The sequence below is a fragment of the Glandiceps talaboti genome, chromosome 1 (assembly GCF_964340395.1).
Source record: "Glandiceps talaboti chromosome 1, keGlaTala1.1, whole genome shotgun sequence".
NCBI classification, from domain to species: domain Eukaryota; kingdom Metazoa; phylum Hemichordata; class Enteropneusta; family Spengelidae; genus Glandiceps; species Glandiceps talaboti.
The window spans coordinates 11,481,295-11,499,841 of NC_135549.1; the positions used below are offsets into that span (position 1 = coordinate 11,481,295).

Here is an 18,547-nt window from a genome sequence, read left to right on the forward strand (position 1 = left end):
GTACATATCAGACTGTTTAATCGTAGTGAATTTACAAGAAAGTAAATGTTGCACTTAAAGAGTATTCTGTACATTAGAATACATAATTAATCAGATGAAGGTGTCGTAGGAAACACACGTTTATAGTTCAAACGATGGTTAATATGACCAAGAGTGTTAGGACAGTGGTTAATATAATATGAGTGGTGTAATGACATTTTATTCCATGCGATTCAAGAAAAGTGGTATTTGAGGCAGTTATGTGTACATTGAATAATTCATTTAGTGTCGTCAACATGTAATCTGTATAAAACACATGCATTCTTAGATACAATTTTACAGACGGTAATTATTCGAAAGGGCTAGTAAATCAATAATCGGGTGATATTTTATGATTACTGATACATCTAGGAATAGCTGTATAGATTGTCGGACGTCGATATCTTGTTATCTCTCAACTATTTATTTGAAGGGTTTCCTTACTAGATTCGTCATACCAATTACCCCTAACAAATATTGATTAGTTAAGCTTTCAAGTTACAAAGTAAATGTAATATCCTTTGGCAGTGAAGTACATTTATCGATATGTGACGTTTCCCTGCTGTGTACTGGTGAAAGATTTTAATCGACGTAATCATATATATTATGTAAATCATCACACATCATAATGTCAAGTTGATGTTGTTGTTGATGCTGTTGTTGTTGTTGTTGTTGTTATTATTATTATTATCATTATTATTATTATTATTATTATTATTATTATTATGAAAATAAATAAAATGCTTCAAAATGTCATGTGTTGATGTATGTAATTATAACTGTCGACATGTGACATAGAGTTTCGTATACAAGAATAAAGTAATAATCCCACTTTTTGTAATTTTGAAATGAAAAAATATCAACCTCAGTCAGTTATAATATTACTCCTAAGACTGTTCTGTCAATGAGATCTCATCACGTGAATAATATGCACACAATACGGACAATACAGGCGTTGGGGGCGCTGCTATGTAAAGCGTGGTGACGATGTCTAATGTTACAGTAAATACGTATAATGAGTGAGTAGTGGTGGTAACTTTAATAATTCATATGCGACACAAAGGTTTACTGACTTTAAATGTGTCCATGTCCTTGTTTTTTCATCAAAATGGCTAAATAAATATTTACTGTTGACACTAAAATCCCATTATGTGACACACACACACACACACACACACACACACACACACACACACATATATATATATATATATATATATATATATATATATATATATATATATATATATATATATATATATATAATATATTATATATATTATATAATTTCACAATGACAAAATTCTTGAAGTCGCTCTTTCTTCCAATATAGTGATATTGTTATTTATGACAAGTAGACATATTCCTTTATCAGTTAAGAGCTTTGTAACGATAGGCAGCAGTATTTAAACAATGTGAAAAACTAACCCATTTGCTATTTTTCAAGGTTCAATCACATCCAAGACTACGATTTGTATGACAATTAGTTAGACATGTCCAATTTACTTTCCGTAAGTGGGGGTTATGATTTAAGAATGTTTGTCTGTGTGTCCGTCTCTTTTTTGTGTCTGTGTGCCATCGTTTGCTCGAAAGACCTTGGTTCAATTCAAACGAAATTCGGTACACATACTCTTTAGGGTGCTGACTAGAAGTCGGGAAGTTTAACTAAACATCCTGCGAATATTAATGAAGAATTCGTATAAATAACGATTTTCTGTAACTAGGCCTTATCATTAGTATATCATTCCAATTTTAATGTAATTTTTAAATTAATTAATACATTGATGTTAGGAGAGCACATCTGTCATATAAGGCTTGTTAATGTAACTTTTAACATTAATAAGTAACTTGCAAAATTAAAACTTTAACGATTTTCAGTAATTAGGCGATATCTTATACATGTAGAATGCACATTTCAAATTCCACATAATTCGGTACATAAATCGACCATAACAAAGTGCACATGTCCTAAGAAAATATTGCTGTGGTTTTAGGTCAATTCATTAGCATAATTAAAGATTTTTTGGTAATCAGGCAATATCTCAGAATTTTGCATTCCAACAATTACTGTAAGTTGAAACAAAGGGCTTTGCGTTCATTGAAGGCATTCAGATTTATAACTAGCGCCCTCTACAATCGTTCACAAATTTCTTTTCCTGGTTTTACTAATCATTGTCTAGTTCCCATTGTTATGCGTTTTAGCTTATAGTAATAGATGTTAGAGAAAATTGTAGTAAGAATTATAAAAAAATTAGTAAGAACAATTTCTACTCGGATTCAAATACTGTCTTGAAAGCGAATCCCAAATGTTCGCTGACATTCGTCAGCATCGTCTAGGATGTACAACAATAGGCTATTGTATCTCGCAATAAACAAAAAAGGCTTGCTATTTATGGCAGAAAGAAAAATACCCATAACTGGGAATCACAGGAAATTTTATTTTTAAAAATATACATCAAAAAATACTACAGCCCAACGATTCTAAACCTTAGAAGTTCAATATAGTCACATGACCGCGAGAGGATCTTGGTGTCAGAAAATGACTGAAAACAGCAACATTATTGAATTGCAAATACTAAGATGATTATTTAACCATTTCTAATTTTCCTGACGGAGACGCAATGGTTTAATGCTTTTATTATCCGAGCTCTAGTGATTGGCACCTAAATGCATAAGGAATTGTACACGTCACTTCTGGAAATACAAGTAATGTGCTGATATGTCATTGTTTTTGTACATGGTGATAATTGTGGTGGTGGTGGTGGTGGTGACCGGTGGTGGTGGTGGTGGTGGTGGTGGTGGTGGTGGTGGTGGTGGTAGCGGCGATATAATAGTCATGCTAAACGTCACGTTTCCGTCGAATCTACAGTTAGGACAGACATCGCTACGATTATGTTTATTTCACAAAATCGTTTTCCTAAAACTTTAGTTCAACGCCTAAAACAGAAATCAACGACGAGTAACTTAAAATAGAGTAAAAATATTAAGTTCGGGGAATACAAATTAGATATGGAGTGTCCTTCAGTTAATGATTGACATTCGAGAATTGAGAAACGAAGGCTAATTAATTATAACAATTTTAGTAGCTTGATTAATTATTATATAAGAAATTGTGTATGGACATGATTAAACGAGTGCATTTATACTGTTTATAAATGTAACCATGGTTACCACCTGTCAATTATGGTATATTTTGAAATGTTGTTAAAATATTAATAAAAGAAATGACCTTTTATTTCACCAGAAACAAGTATATGACTAATAATGATTTATACATGGTGAAGACCATAGTCACTCGGACCTATTATAGTCCATGGCTCTATCTATCAATCATAAACACCAACTACACAGCACACACTGTCTTGGAAAGTACATGTTTCAAAGGTTATTTCTACCGTACAGTAATTACGTCCATACATCAATGAAAGACAAACTATAAAGAGGCTACAAAATATGACAAAAAATAAGAATAACAGATACAAACATTTTGAAAGGGAAAGAAACGTCATATTAAAAGAATAGCAATATCTAAAAAAAAACCCCCAAAAACATGAAGCTTTTCGAATCAATTCAGTCCTTTCATTGTACAATTATATGAAAGGACTTAGTTATCTTCTATTGGGTACTATCAAAAATTTAAGTTATCAATTAAAATGACTCTTAATAATTTTCATAATTGTTTTGTATTCCTTTTTTCTGTAATTTACCTAAACATTTATATAGATTTGCTCTTATATAGCGCAAACCACAAGAATGAAGTAATTAGTGGATGTTTGAAAAAAGAATTGTGTATAAAAAAGAAACTATATTGTAAATATACATTGTGATCTAATTGGATAAAAATCATTCACGCCTTAGTAATATTCTTTGAGAGATGGTTTCAGGTTCTGTCACTTTCCATGACCTGGCAATTGTTTGACATAGGCAATGTGGGCTGGCATGAGAAATATTTTTTAATGAAAAGATTGAGTTCACCTGGTTATACGCACGTTACAGGTTTGTCCTTTATTCATCAATTTCGACTGAGATGTTTTACTTACACAATCTAATTAATGCCCGTCTACAACGTCAATGTCCTAAGGGAGTTGATAATTGTCAGCAAATAACAAATTTGTCATGGTGTTGAATTCCGTGTTAAATGAATCATGTAAAAATTGTGTGCATATAAAGCGCCTGCTCTTTGTTTCATTCTTGTGTTTGGCAGATGTACGACCCAGCAGAATGACCGAAGTCTTTCGACGAATGGGAAATTTTCCAAGAGTAAACTATGTGTGCGAATAGGTACAGTTAGATGATTTATCGTTGTTTTACAAAACATTCACTTTTTATTGTAAATGTACCATCAAGTCTTTTTTATTGTATGTTCGATAGCTCCAACAATATAGCTCGTCTTCTTATTTTGGATTTTGAGGATCATATTCTAGATAATCTCGCGATCGTGAGAGCTATACAACCGTTAAACTCAATCAAAACATTTTTGCTAGCTAATACTTAACGAAATTCCGAAATGTTATCGATAAGGAAACGTTCAAGTAGTTCTTAATTATGTGTAATATTTTACAAATATCGCATCAACGTAACAATTAATTGTTGTCTCTCTTTCCTGCACACTGCTGTACTGCTGCAATAGCAACTACCAAGTTTAATACCACAATGGACAACAACACGTTAGAAGATGCCGAACAGCCGAATACTAAGCCTGGATTTTGGACAGTTTTCGAAACCTTCGCAAATAGTACGACAGCCCATGGCATTCCACACCTTGTAGCCCCGGCATCCGTCATTCGAAGAGTTATCTGGATTATTGTGGTACTTGCAGTATTCACTGGCTTTTCCTATCATTTGAGTACTCTGGTCATTCGTTATGTGAGTCGCCCTGTGAATGTTGCTATGGAGGTGGAGACTCCTAAAGAACTACCATTTCCAGCTGTTACTATATGCAATAAAAATCCGATCAGAATGTCTGCTATCGCAAAAGTTGAAGAGTATTCAGATATTCTACAAGCTACCAACCCCAGTACGGCTAAATACAAAAGTATGTTGTTATTCGCTAGTACAGTTGTATCAGCTTTACATTCTCACGTACAAAACTCAATTATATTAATGACATGCCAGATTCTATAAATATCTTGGCATATATGACATGATTCAAAGGGTAAGGCAACAATTGATGCGACAAAATAAAAGTTTACATAAATATCCAATGTAGGGTAAACATCATCAATGCATGTTCACTACAATGTACATTATATTACGATTCGTTTTTAGTATGTATTTGTACCATTGATACAACGTTCAGTTACCATTTACTTCATCAGTCAGTCAGACGGTCGGTCGGTCGGTCGGTCAGTCAGTCAGTCATTAAGAATGAATACATATAAGCACCCGAAACAAAGCAAATAATTAATGCAATTTCTCACGCTCAACAACAAAAAAATAGGCAGGATATAAGCTATGAGTCTGGATAACACACAAAAAAACTAAATTTCTTGCTATGATATTGGATAGATAGGGTTATTTCCTGGCACAATTAAATACCCTGGCAAAGACATTCTTACTCAAAATCACATTTTATTCGAGAATTTAACATGATAGCTGGGATATACCTACATTTTGTAGCTAGTTTTACAACAAAAAATTTGAACGTGATACGTGAACCTAGCCTGTCTGTGTGATGCTATACTATAGAAGTTGGTAGTTTAAACAAAGCAGTAACATTTGCTACACCAAAATCATTTATTATATTATGTACTATCAATGATATTGCAGTAATGGGAGGAGAATGCTTAGGAGAAGATATGACCTGTGATTCGTTGCCTAAACAAATGGCGTCAATATTTGGACAGACTTGCTACAAGTCTTACATGAACTGTAACAAACGAGCGGATTGTTATAATTTCTACGATGAAAGACATTGTTATCGTATAGCAGGTAAGGCATTAACTTTTGAAGGAAAAGGTACAACGTATACAACACAGCAGAACTTGAGATTTCTACTGGATAGGCAAAAAACTAAAACTATGTTTATCTATTCAATTATAATGGCTATTGGTTTAACATACTCAGAGAAGGATTGCGTTGACTTTCATGACCTTATTGTGTACTTTTTTTCCACAAAACAGATGCCCCGCTATCACCCGCTTAAGTAATCTATTACATGAACAACATTATGGTTTAAGTGTGTGCCTATCTTAGTAAACTGAAAGCTTAGTTTCAGCAGCAATATTTACTGTATTGTGTCACGTGTGGACATAAATTGTATGCAAATAATCAGTATGTTACATCCGCTCGTCGGATGGTCTTGACGTCATCTGTTTTCAATTAGCATCAATTAATGATATAATGATATAATTATTTTTTTTTAAATCGTTTGTGGTTGGACCAATGCTAACTGTAATGTTATTAAACATTAGGCATTTTCAAAACAATATTCCGACGTTACTGAAAGATATTATAGCAAATGATACAATAAGGACATTAACACCAATCACAATATAGATAATGTCACGTGAAAATTCACTTTCATTTATACATGTCTCCTTATACCATGAAGTACGTGGAGATCAAATGTTAAGAACTATCACGTAGATATGATAATTCAACATGACCAAATATGTTTCCGGCAAACTATCGACCACCCTAAACAGTGAGCGTAATAAAATAAAAGAGTTGCCTCTGATAAGTTGTAAAAATCATATTCGAAAACTGACGACCATGTGACAAATAGTGACACTGTATTAATGAAATGCTGTGGTCTAATCTGTCAGCAAATTCTTATGTGACCATAGCACTGACATCAGCGACACTTACTATTAAAGTGTATTGTTCATTATCATATCATATCATATCATATCATATCATATCATATCATATACGTTCTGTCTACTAGGTTTGCAATGCGACACTGACATGTTCACTTGTAATAATGGAAACTGCATCCCGGATAATTCAACATGCAATCACGTTGACAACTGTGGCGACGGCTCGGATGAGACACACATAGTGTGTCCTCAATTTGCAGACGGTAAGTACTAGTACAATAATGTTAATATAAATGCTGTTATTCCAGTGCACACACACACAAACACACACACACACACACACACACACACACACACACACGCACGCACACACACACACAGACAGACACAGACACCCCCCTATATATATATATATATATATATATATATATATATATATATATATATATATATATATATATATATATATATATATATATATATATATGTTGAGGGTAGAAGAAAATCAAGTCGGGTTTTTCGTCTCTACAAGCCTGTTTCGTGAGTAAATCACTCGTCAGGAGATGTTGATGTACATCAACATCTCCTGACGAGTGATTTACTCACGAAACAGGCTTGTAGAGACGAAAAACCCGACTTGATTTTCTTCTACCCTCAACATATACTCCGCTCTGCGTGCAGACGTATCGAGCACTGTACTACGGACAAATCTTACCACTGACTTCCTATATATATATATATATATATATATATATATATATATATATATATATATATATATATATATATATATATATATATATATATATATATATATATTCATATATATATATATATAACTCGGTGAGTATTAATCTGCTAAGACAGTGCTCTATACCGCAGTGGCAGAGCGCAATAGTTTTGGTAGTACTGGACTCTTTATTGGTTGTAACTCGGAGTTTCACGCATTGTACGATCATCAGACAACTGTATTCTACTCTCTGGGTGTGCTGTATATATAGAGTGCAGACAATAGAAATATCATCACTATTGTCTGTGTAGGTGGGTTGGTGTTGTGTTTGTGGAGGTGTTGGTTGTTATTGTGTGAGTTATTGGGTGCGGACAAGTAGGTGTTGGCGGGTTGTTACATGTTGGCCTTTGATGTTCCGTTAGTTAACGGGTTTAGTTTAGGTGATAGATGCTCTATTGAAGTTGGACAAATAAAACTTATTCTCGTGTCGGCATTTGGATATCAACTCAGTTCTTTTGTTTAGTGTGGAGTTTTTGTCTGCTTTAATAATGGTTAGTTTTTCGGTTAAACACAGGTTGCATCGTTTTGTTTTATTGGTGTATGCTTGGGCTGTCTTGCTGATGGACCAGGATACGGAAAAAGGCTCGTTGTTTCTTTTCAGTTTCCAAATGTGTTTTGATAGTTCTGTGCTGTTTTCTTGTTTTTCATGTTTGAATGACTGTTTGTGGTTGGCGTATCTCTGTTTGAAGTTGTTCTCTGTTAGACCGATATATACCTTTGTTTGTTTTTTTCCGTGGACGGTGGCTTGGTATACGATGTTTTCCGTTTGGCATTCGCCTTTCAAAGGGCAGGTGTCTTTCTGTCTGCAATTACATGGTTTTTGGGTGGCCCGTTTAGTTTCGCTGTTGGAGATGGTGGCGTTGTGCGCTTTGATTATGGTAGCCATGTTTGGCATGCAGCTATAACTGACTTTGACATTGTTTATGTTGAATATTTTGTGTAACTTGGAGTCTGCTGGGAAATGTTTTGCGATTAGGTTGAGGAATCGTTTGCCTGCATTGGTGGCTACGTTTTTGCTGTATGGTGGATTGAACCAGATGGTGTTTCTATTTCTGTTTTTCTTGTTTTGTGTGGAGGGGTGCTGGTGTACGTGATGTTCTCTTTGTAGCCGCTGGTTTTTAGTGCATTTCGGTATAGTGGGGCTGCCTGGTTGAAGATGTGTTCGTCGGATGATATGTCGGAAATTCTACGACCGATGGCTGACGATATATTCTTGATGATGCTGGGTGGGTGGTTAGACTGCGTGTGTATGTACATGGGGTTGTCGTTGGGTTTTCTGTATGGGTAATATTTACCGTTGTTGAGGTTGAGCGTTATGTCTAGAAAGTTGACGGTTTTCAGATTGGTGAGTATGGTTATTTTTGACCCCATGGCTTTGGAGTATCAGAAAAGACATAACTAAAACCTTCAAAGCCATGGGAGAGTACTACCAAAACTATATATATATATATATATATATATATATATATATATATATATATATATATATATATATATATATATATATATATATATATATATATATATATATATATATATATATATATATATATATATATATATATATGCACGCAGACATTCATATGCATATGAACAACTGTACATAAATTATGTGGCACTGTGTCTATATACATGGGCACGTTATCGTATATAATCTGCTGCAAAGCATTTAAAAGTCTAACATGATCATGAAGTATGTTAAAATGTCTTCGAAAATCTTTGAACAACTTTAAGAGGGAGAAACATTCATTCACAAAGTTGTATGAAGTCTTTCATCCACGTTACTGTATATATATAAAATGAGATATAATTACTTACCGTAAATGCCATTGCAATGTTAAAAAGAGGTAAAACAGGAAGTCCACGGTGAGTATTAATTACCTTCCTACACTGATCACATATATTCTGAAGGAAGAAGGGCGGTCAACTTTATATTTACGTATTCCAACCATAGGCATTCTATTTGATTTTTTTTCACTCTACTCTGATTCAAGCAACGCATTTGCATATATTCTGAACATGCAAATATAATACTTTTTTAGAGACCTGTACCGACGACCAGTGGAAATGTGACAATGGAGAGTGTATTTACTATGGTTTTAAATGTGATGGCAGTTTTTTGGATTGTGGGGATATGAGCGATGAAATGAACTGTGCAGAAGGTAAATAAACACTGCAAATAAAATAATACCACTAAAAAGTTATACTGTTACAGTTTCAATTAGGCGGCACGATGTTTTTTGACATCTCGTTCAGGAAGATGATTGTTCGACTATGATTTGTGCAGAAGTAGCTCTCCATATAGAATTTGTTCATTGACATGATCATGACAATGCGTATGTGCACCTGAGTTAGTAACAGAGCTACTGGTGGGTAAAAAGGGAAATACTGTTCGAATTGGAACTGTAACTTTGTTACATTACGAGTCTTTGCCAGGTTAATGGATTTCACACTGAACTTCTGGGGAAAACATCGGATTATTTGGCCGAGATATGCGGGGTTTGATTTCTAAAGTGAATTTTGTAATTAACATGATAATGGTAAGAGGTTACATAACAGAGATGTAGATAATAACGTTGACTTTCTGCCTAAAAAAACTCGTCGAATTCGAAGTATAATTTCGTTATAGGACAAGTCCTCGGCCATTAATTTGTCCTCGGCTGTACCTTGGACAAAATAAAGGAGCTTTACCCGAGAGTGTCCGATTATTTTCAGTTAATGGCCTCTGAATTGACCTATAACTATCAGGTAATCAATGTGTAAAGTAACTAAAACAATAACGCGTTCTTCCTAATCCACCTTCCTATTAGCCTTGTTATCAGTTCTAAACGAAAATCTTTAGATTGAACATTTACGTTGATTTCTTGTTTCTGTCCTGTAATGTCCTGTCCAATGACACAGAACCCAGCACGTCAAAGCCAGATGCTGCAACAGGTGAACAAAGAGACTGTGGCAGTGATGAGTTTCTATGTGGAGAAGAGTGTGAAAACAATATACTACTATGTGATCGAATGTCTGATTGTCCTCGTGGAATAGACGAAATGAATTGCAATTATTCGGGTAAGAACTAACAAGGATAATACAAAGTACATGAGGCAGGTTTATATGTTGATCAAAGTATATCAGAGTTTCAAATAGTCTGGATATGTCATGTATTGAACTATGATCAACAAATAATGGCTTTGATTAAGCAATCGAGAGCTAGATATTTCGCCAATACACGTACATACTTTGATTACGTTAACAGATTGTATGCTGACTTTCCATCGACTACACAGTCATACGTTTGCATACTTAAAACTTTATTTTGGATGTGCTGCTTTTCGAGTAACTGAAATACCATTAACATCATATATATTCGAGCATCTTTCGTCTGTCGACAGTTTTATCACCATCATGTCAACATTGTTTTATTTATTACAGACGTCGAGATCTTTCATGATGACTGGTATGAACCGTACAAATCACTCGTCCAGGGGCACGTGGATGATCCAGTTGTCTACTTCGATGAATTCAGGAAGAAGATTTTTAAAAACCGGGGATTTTATTTTATTCCAAAGGCAGCTGAAGAGCCACCCGTCTGGGGTTATTTCTTCATTGCGAGCAGGATGGCAGACTATAGCGATCTAAAGGATGTCTTGAAATTGTCCAAGGAGCAAATAGCAAAGTTTGGACACCAGCTGAATGATTTAGTTTTGGACTGCTCTTTTGGAGGTGAAAGCTGTAATCTGACGTGAGAATTTAACTCTATACTTCGATACATTTGATTACATGCATGAATGATGCATATATTGCAAAACAATTTATAGTGTGACTTCTTGTCATTTGCGAATTCACTTGACTATATCTAATTAAAGCATAAAGATGTATATATATATATATATATATATATATATATATATATATATATATATATATATATATATATATATATAAATCAGTATATTAGTATATTAGTATATTGTTGTGATTCAATGTAAATCGCTTACTACTCTCTTGCACATGCAGTGTATTTAACGATATAATATAATGTTGGAACAGAATAGCGAACGTCTTTTTACCTTCACGACACTTATCAAATATTACATATTATTTTAAACAGGTGGCCATTTTCGCACTTTATATTCTGGCTATTCAATCCACTGAATACAACTAATTGAAGATTAATTTCTTCTTAAATCATGAATCCAGGTCGGAATTCACGTCGTTTCAAGACGCAAGTTATGGTAACTGCTATACTTTCAACAATGGAAAGGAATCCGATAAAGGTTCATTACGAAAGTCGTCGAAGCAGGGACCTGATAACGGTATAGGCCAGGATATGGGAGAGAGAGAGAGAGAGAGAGAGAGAGAGAGAGAGAGAGAGAGAGAGAGAGAGAGAGAGAGAGAGAGAGAGAGAGAGAGAGAGAGAGAGAGAGAGAGAGAGAGAGAGAGAGAGAGAGACAGACAGACAGACAGACAGACAGACAGACAGACAGACAGACAGACAGACAGACAGACGACAGACAGACAGACAGACAGACAGACAGACAGACAGACAGACAGACAGACAGACAGACAAACAGACAGAGTCAGACAGAGACAGACAGACAGACAGACAGAGTCAGACAGAGACAGATTACATGACATAAAATATTATGGATAGACAGTAATAGATAGGGGTCGGGGAAAGTACACGGAATGAGGATGAGAAGAACAGAGAGGATAGCAAAGAGACATAATACATTTTTTACATCAGTCTGTATATTAATTTCATTGAATAATTTGTACAGCAAGTTGAAAGTACTGAAGGGGTGCAAACTGACGGTTGGGTAAATGTGGGTGGCACGACTTCGATAAACACGTTTAGTAAAGGATGAAAGTGTTACCCAATTACGTTAGATATACGACTTTCGTTGTGGGAACATGGAACATTTTGTGTCAGTACTGTACTCTTGTCTAATCAACACAGCTTGTAATTTTAGGCTTGAAACTTACCTTGCATTTGGAACAAAGCGAATACACAGCTTTATATGGACAAGCTGCGGGAATACGGGTACTGATACACTCTCAGAATGAAACAGCTTTCCCAGAAGACAAGGGAATAGGAATAAGCCCAGGAACGTACACATATATGGGACTGAGAAAGGTACATGAATTCCGTCGGACCCTGCTAAAGACTCTCCAAAGACTAATCTAAACATTTTATTATACCATATTTAAAAACAAATTGTGATACATATGGTGTTATACCAGAAAATGTTTAAACTATCAATGATAAAACTAGTTCAAAGATAATTAGCCTATCAACGATAATGAGGACACACACATCAACACCATCAGGCTTCTACAAAATACAATTCCAATTTCCATGTATGGTACCCAGAGAATTAGATGTAAGTAACATACATTGCAAATATAATGTCAGTGTGTACGTTTAAACAAGAGAACGAATACTTTGAGATGATTACTACCGCCAACAAAAGAGTGTAGGGAAACTGAACATGTGCGATTCATGTAATTCAGGGGTTACGTTACGACAGAAAAATGAAACTCCTATAAAGGTACCATGATTGCTAATGAAATATTCCTACATTAACAGCATGTTACAGAGAAGAAGGGGTATCCATATGGAGAGTGTGATACGACGACATTTTTACCCATGATGATGGATGAATACAAAGAATCGACGACTTATTATTCATTGCTGGTAAATATGAATGAAACAAACAAACAAACAAACAAACAAACAAACAAACACAATCATGTACTTGCACATCAACAAATGAATGATATTACAAAACTAATGTAAACGGCGAAAAATATATTCTGAGTTTTGATATCCCTTATCAGCAGCCAAAACTTTCTTTGCCTTGGTGTATGTACATTATTTACGTACATGTTTTATAATGAGAAATGTAATGCGTTCTGTTGATATTTTACAGAGCTGCCAGAAGAATTGTTTACAGAAGAAGATGTTGGAATATTGTGGTTGTATACTCAACAACATTCGACCTGAAGGACTTGAACACTTGCCAGTGTGTCGGGTCTTGAATGATACAGAAGGTAAGCTTTATTGTCGGAAACGTACAAAATTAATGTAACTGTTAGAATAACACAAATGACGATTTTTTTAAATCTATTTAATTGAAGCTCAAATACAAAGTGCATTTGGGGTATTGAAGTACACATACCGTCAACTATCAGAATATAGTCTGTACAATGTGTATTTACTAATTATGTTTATCATTGTATTCTTGATGTCCCATGGCAGTCGTTTGCTCACAACTGATTTACCATTTATTTCGAGAGGGTAAACTGACTTGCAAAGTCCCTTGCCAAGTTCCATGCCAGTGAGTACATCTTTTACATTGACAGCTAAATCGACATGTTTGTTTTGAAATGTTCTTGCGCTCTTATTCATTACTACTGCTCTATTCTATTCTATTCCATTCTATTCTATTCTATGCTATTCTATTCTATTCTATTCTATTCTATTTTATTCTATTCCATTCTATAATATAATATAATATAATATAATATAATATAATACAATATAATATAATATAATATAATATACAATCTATATTTTTCAATAGTTTTAATGATATAAGAATTATACAAAATGCCAAAAACCCTCAAAGTGACAGAGTGTGTGGCCATTCAGTGGCATGTCTTACTGTTACTGTTTTATATTCTAAGTTATCATTTCTAATCATCACGTGCTCTCTATTTTGTTACAACACTTCTATTTCTGTATTTCTTCTCAGTGAGGAATCTTTCAAGAAGGAAATATCACAGTATGTTTGGCCTTCACATATCTATGAGGTGAGTTAATTCATTATTGTGCTTACAGTCCACTATAAATCGAAATGTATCTACAATGATGTAAATGTGTTTTCAGTGGAATATCACAGCTTCCTCGTGAGATAGTGTACAACTCTGGTCGGTCACAAGTAAATCAACGTTACGTTAGATCTGCTTTTGTCATACAGATATTCAACAATGCATACAGGGGCTCAAAGTTAGTGGCTTATTTTGCCATATAGGGCCTAGGGGCTTTATTTTTAGTCACTGGGACCAGCCTACGATCAAGAAAAGTTACACCAAAAATGGTGTACGATAGACCCCAAGGTTGCCTTCACGTAAAGTAGTGGAAACTCCCTTTTTTTAGCAGAACACACTGAGTGAAAATTCAACTCTCTGGTATTTATAAGAACTTCTGGCAAAAGCCAACTGTGGTGACTCCTATCAAATGTCAGTGAATATAGTATTACAATGATGTATGTATGATTCCAATGTTCGTTTTTTTTCCCGTAGAAACACCATTGTCTAATCGTTGGTATCGATAAAATCTTAAACATAGCTTTTAACGGGAATGAACAATGTCTGCCATTGTTAATGTGTATTATTCATAAAAATGATTAATGGTGTTCCAACCAAGATTGGATTAAACATATCCTTTCTCTCCTCCCCATAAATATGACAAACTATAAATTTCATTTCTAGGACACCTTACTATCAACTGTTTATGGACAGAGCATGAAGACATGGGGATTAACAAAAGAAAATATTAGGTAACAATAGTATGATGTTTACAATCAGTTTTGCTCCGAAGTATGAGCTAGGTGTGGAAAAATTCTGACATATGCTGTGCCGAGGATGGGCACACGACCAAGTACCTGCGTGCAGTTTACGTCTATAGCTAAGTTTATAATGACATTTCGTAGAGACGAGTTGTGAAGTTTTAAGATGTTTTAGTATCGTAGTCTTCCAGGACATATCTGATATCAACGCCCAGCACTACTATGAGAGATTGCATTAACCCCAGTCATCTACGATTTATACAGACAGACAGACAGACAGACAGACAGACAGACAGACAGACAGACAGACAGACAGACAGACAGACAGACTGATAGATGGATGGATGGATGGATAGATAGACAGACAGACAGACACAGACACAGACAGACGCATACACAGACACATATACACACATATATGTATATATACATAATATATATTGTAAATTGCATGCATATGATTATAATATATATATATATATATATATATATATATATATATATATTCTTTTGAATTAATCTTAATTTATATATATATATATATATATATATACATATATATTGCAAATTACACAATAGCTGAACAAGGTTCCGTTATTTTCAAGATCGCTCGACTTAAAATTTAAGCTTAGTAATATCAAAATTGATTACATTTGATAAAAGAAATAATAGAACACACATTGGGGTAAACCACTCCATGTGTTAGTGTTAATACAATTGTGCCAATGTCTAACATTGTGGATTATTTTCTTCTTTAGGGGGAACCTTCTACGAGTTGCCATATACTACGAGGAGTTGAATTACGACAGGGTGTATGAAAAACCTGCCTATGAGGTAAAGAACCGTACATTTATTCCTGCTGATCCCGTTCTAATTCTGAGAAGTTCAACCAATTGAATTTCATGTTCCAGGATAAAGAACCTACGCGACGTTATAACAGTTCTTGAAACTGAACGTGTACTGACTTCAAGTTTCAAATTGCGCCGTCAAATGGTGATAACAAATTATTATGCCAGCTTTAATGGATTATCAGTTTCGAGAACCATACACGTTTTTGAAAATTTTAACTTTCTGTATCTGTTTTTAATGTGATAGTAATACACAGAGAACAGTTAGCTCGTAGTCCATTAGGTAATTCGTATGAAGTGGTACGCCATCATACTCATTATTACTGAATACAATAATAAACCAATGTTCAAGTTCCAAAGGTTACATGTACTTACATGAATTTACCTGCCCGTCAATCTAAAGTGTACGTGTGGTATTAGTACGACACACGTTTACTGCCTATTGTCTGATTGATGTAATTTCTTTTCCTCGTCATAGCTGTCTCAACTGTGGGCCGACATTGGTGGAGCCCTTGGTCTCTGGATCGGTGTGTCGACTGTTACCGTCATGGAGTTTCTGGAATTCTTAGTTAACGGGCTTTTATGGGCGAAGAGACGATTGCCTCGTTCTGACGTCTCGTCTAATACATCTTAGGATATCCACAGACGTTATCAAATAACATATAGTGGACGAGATTTCATTGTGATCAGTGTAGGTGAAAGGCAACTACATCACATTACGTTTGTCGCATTGACATTGGAAGTAATTTGATCAAAAAGCTTTTGTTAAATAGTATATACCTACATCTTCTTCATGACGTATGATTATTCACTCGTTATATATATATGTTATCAAGGAGAAATAGACTGCGCCATTTCACTTGATGGATTTATATTACTATTATGAGCATTCTTTAGACGTTTAGGACTCTCTATTGTCATAGCTAAATTACACTCAATAACGTTGGTAAACTCTCATATAGTTAATGAGACATGGGGATTCCAGTCATTTATTCTTTAAGTTTTTATATGATAAGTATATCTATACACTAGTAGAATATCTATTGACACTCAGATATGATGTACTATCAAGTAAATAATCCAGTTACAAACATTTGCATGAAGTATTCACGTGACTACATCCATATAACATTAATATAAATTCTAGTTAAGTCATTTAAGTATACAATATAAAGAAGGTTTTTTTTGTAAACAAACATTTTCCCCGGAGAAATACTATTATCATACTATTCTTACTTTAATGGGAAAATACACCTAGTTTGTACATTTGACTAATTTGAATGTGGCCACCAAAGCATGATAGTCTGTACTTTCATTATGATATTAAAGTGTTTTCCCTATTGAATGAGTTGTCCCTATGACAGTGTCATTAGCTTATTAAATTAATTAGTTTAATTTACTAGGGAAAGCACAGGCATGTCTTTCGAGAGTGCTATTAATTTAAACAAGTTCACCTAAGTACTTTGACATTACAAGTTAATAGGCCATTTATCATTTGTCTGATGATCCCAACAGCGTGAAACACTGTGTAACGGCTAATGTGTATCATGTTTGATACTGTTTTATATATACCGCTCTGCTTACATATGTATTGTACTGTTTACTCCAGCACATTGCATATACTGAGTTTATATATATATATATATATATATATATATATATATATATATATGGGGGCGTGTGTGTATATAACGCTTAGTTTATGTGAAGTTCAATTTGTGGACGCCATATTTAGCATTCAACTACATCATTCCTTGTATATACAGGAATGTATCATCTCAGTGTTTGGTTAAGTAAATACATGTAAGTTTTACAAGTGGTTATATTCAACGTAGACCTGTCGACGTCAAACGACGACTTGTTTGAACGATTTATGATCTGAGCTGAATTACTATTACAATAACATATGATTGTTATTTCTATCAATTGAGTTTCGTAAATCATTATTGTTAATATAATCAATATGATATATACAAGCCGTGGTAGTAATTCATGTCATATTATTTGATGAATAAAGATTCTTTCAAGTTTCTTTTGAATACACGTTGTATAAACATGTACATCACACCTGTAGGCTGGCTTTGAGGAGCTGTTGTATGACTCTCAGTAATTAAAAATATACGCTTGCAAAATGCCTGTTGAGTGTTGTGAATTCATTTATATGAGTGTGAACATCGACTCTACATAACTGCGCTTCAGAGTTCCAGTATATAAGTAACGAAATCATCAAACTTACTGATCGTAAGAAATAGAAATAACGTATCCAAAAGTAACTACATAATTTTTTTATCAATAATGCGCAGGAATATTTTACGTTCACAAACCCTTTTTTTCGATATACCAACCTTTCCCCCCTGTTCATAGTTATCAATAGTTGTTAGAGCTCAAAATTAGTAGTCCAGGAGATCCTGGGTTCAAATCGTATTAAGATCCCACCACATTGATAGTCTTTAAAGGCATTTGTTGTTTCCCACTATTACCTCCACATGAGTTTGCGTTTGTATTAAATCATTTAATCATCAAATTATATGCCCGCGCTTGGATATAATTGGCAGAGCTGAAGGC

At 34.3% G+C, this 18,547-nt stretch overlaps 1 protein-coding gene across 1 annotated transcript; it reads left to right on the forward strand.

The window, feature by feature from the left end:
- Positions 1–4,908: 4,908 nt before the first annotated feature.
- LOC144433043 (degenerin unc-8-like) lies at positions 4,909–16,616 on the forward strand. Its single transcript, XM_078121357.1, has 15 exons — positions 4,909–5,053; positions 5,788–5,949; positions 6,908–7,042; positions 9,612–9,731; positions 10,471–10,629; positions 10,993–11,302; positions 11,761–11,876; positions 12,534–12,697; positions 13,151–13,258; positions 13,494–13,614; positions 13,823–13,901; positions 14,319–14,376; positions 15,058–15,125; positions 15,893–15,968; positions 16,461–16,616. Exons 1-15 carry the CDS (start codon positions 4,909–4,911, stop codon positions 16,614–16,616), a joined length of 1,977 nt encoding a protein of 658 aa, XP_077977483.1.
- The last annotated feature ends 1,931 nt before the right edge of the window (positions 16,617–18,547 follow it).